Source organism: Pygoscelis adeliae, unplaced genomic scaffold, assembly GCF_000699105.1.
Source record: "Pygoscelis adeliae isolate BGI_AS28 unplaced genomic scaffold, ASM69910v1 Scaffold917, whole genome shotgun sequence".
Lineage (NCBI taxonomy): Eukaryota > Metazoa > Chordata > Aves > Sphenisciformes > Spheniscidae > Pygoscelis > Pygoscelis adeliae.
Window position 1 is genome coordinate 23,929 of NW_008825097.1, and position 1,554 is coordinate 25,482.

Consider the following 1,554-nt stretch of genomic DNA (forward strand, 5'->3'; position numbering starts at 1 on the left):
GGAGGGCGGGCAGCCGGCTGTCATGGGAAGGGCCCTGGGCAGCAAGCAGCCTCCTGCGACGCCAGGCAAACCCCTGCTGCAGCGGGGCTCAGGCACAGCTGGGCACCCCCTCGCTCTCCCAGGCACACATGCTGCCACAGCCTGCAGCTCACAGGGATTGGAAATGGCACAAGGACATTGCTTTGGATTCAGTCTGGCACAAGCAGAGGGCAAGGGGCAGCCCAGCAGCTGGTACGGAAAAGCCTCCAAAATGCTGTGCTGAAGCACGACCCAGGGTTCCGCAGACTCACCTGTTTGGTAGCCACATCAGAGAGGTTTCGCAGGGTCCAGAGACAGTTCTGGACCAGCCTGGGGCTGGAGCTGGTCAGGTGCTTGCCCAATGCCTGCATGCCGCCTGCCGGGGAAGGAGACACCAGCCCATCTGTAAATACCCAAAGCTGCCCCCGCAGAGAGGAGAAGGGAGAGACAGTGGGTCTGCGTGGTGAGTGGGGGCTGGGCACCACCCGACCAAGGCCCCCAACACATGATGCAGCCTCACGGCTTAGCAGAGGCTAAATGCGGTGTGGGAAGACAGCTCCCGGCTGGCCAGCCAGGCCAGATCCTGCCCATGCATGGTGCCAGGAAAGCACCTCAGCAGCCTTTCAGAGCAAGAAACCAGGCCACACGCAGGTGGTTTCACCTGGCTGTGCAAGGCATCTGCCAGTCTTGCACATCAGCTGTGAGATGGCACCCTCAGCTGCATCATCCTGACACCACCATCCTCCTCCTGTTTGACACCAGCTCTGCCACAGCCCCCCAGCCCCTCTTACCAGCCTCAACGATAGCAGGCTTGTTGCTGGGACACACCGACAGCACCTTGAGCACCCGGCTCGTGGTCCAGAGCAGCTTCTCATAGTTGTAGCTGCGCATGATCTGCACCAGGGCCTGGGGTCCTCCGTTGGCCAAAATAATCAGCTGCAAGACAGAAGGGCCAGGGTCGGGGCATGCGGCAGCTCTGGGCTGCTGGGACCACCACTCTGGTTTCCCCAGCTCATGCCAGGACACAAGTCAGGCAGGAGGTCCAACCCCTCAGCATGCAGGAGTGCTTCAGGTCACCCCCGCCGGGGCTGTGCACTGCCACCGACACCCCCTCCGGCCCTGCACACCGGGGTCCCTCGCCCCGCACCACAGGCAGGACGGGCAGCAGCCCCCTGCCCAGACAGCATCAGAGCAGGTCCAGGGACCGAACCTCCACACAAGTCTGGGACGACTGTTGCGGAGGAGGAGAGGAGCAGCCAAAGAACAAAGATAGAGGCATTGCCCAGAGCAGCAGGGGGAGAAATGCAGCTGAGCTGATCTACCGGCCAGACTGGGACAGTCTGTGCTTTCGGGGACGCTCCACCTGCGAGAGGTCAGATGCGGCAGTGCTGCAGACAGCACAACTGCTCTGCTGCTGGCTGTGGCTGGGGGGCACACGGGCCGAGACAGCGAGAGCTCCCACCCCTGTGCTCCCGGGCTTCTGTCTGCGAGGAGCAAGGTTGGGCAACCGGCCCCCTCCCTGCCTCCCCGGGCAGG

At 63.2% G+C, this 1,554-nt stretch overlaps 1 protein-coding gene across 1 annotated transcript in view; it reads right to left on the bottom strand.

The window, feature by feature from the left end:
• JUP (junction plakoglobin) overlaps positions 1–1,554 on the bottom strand; it is a 7,975-nt gene that overhangs the window by 3,366 nt on the left and 3,055 nt on the right. Inside the window, exons 5-7 of the mRNA XM_009327020.1 lie at positions 1,382–1,502; positions 810–954; positions 291–394 (exon numbers count right to left, since the gene is read on the bottom strand). Of these exons, the coding sequence (XP_009325295.1) occupies positions 291–394; positions 810–954; positions 1,382–1,502 (370 nt within the window). The remainder of the gene's footprint in view (positions 1–290; positions 395–809; positions 955–1,381; positions 1,503–1,554) is intronic.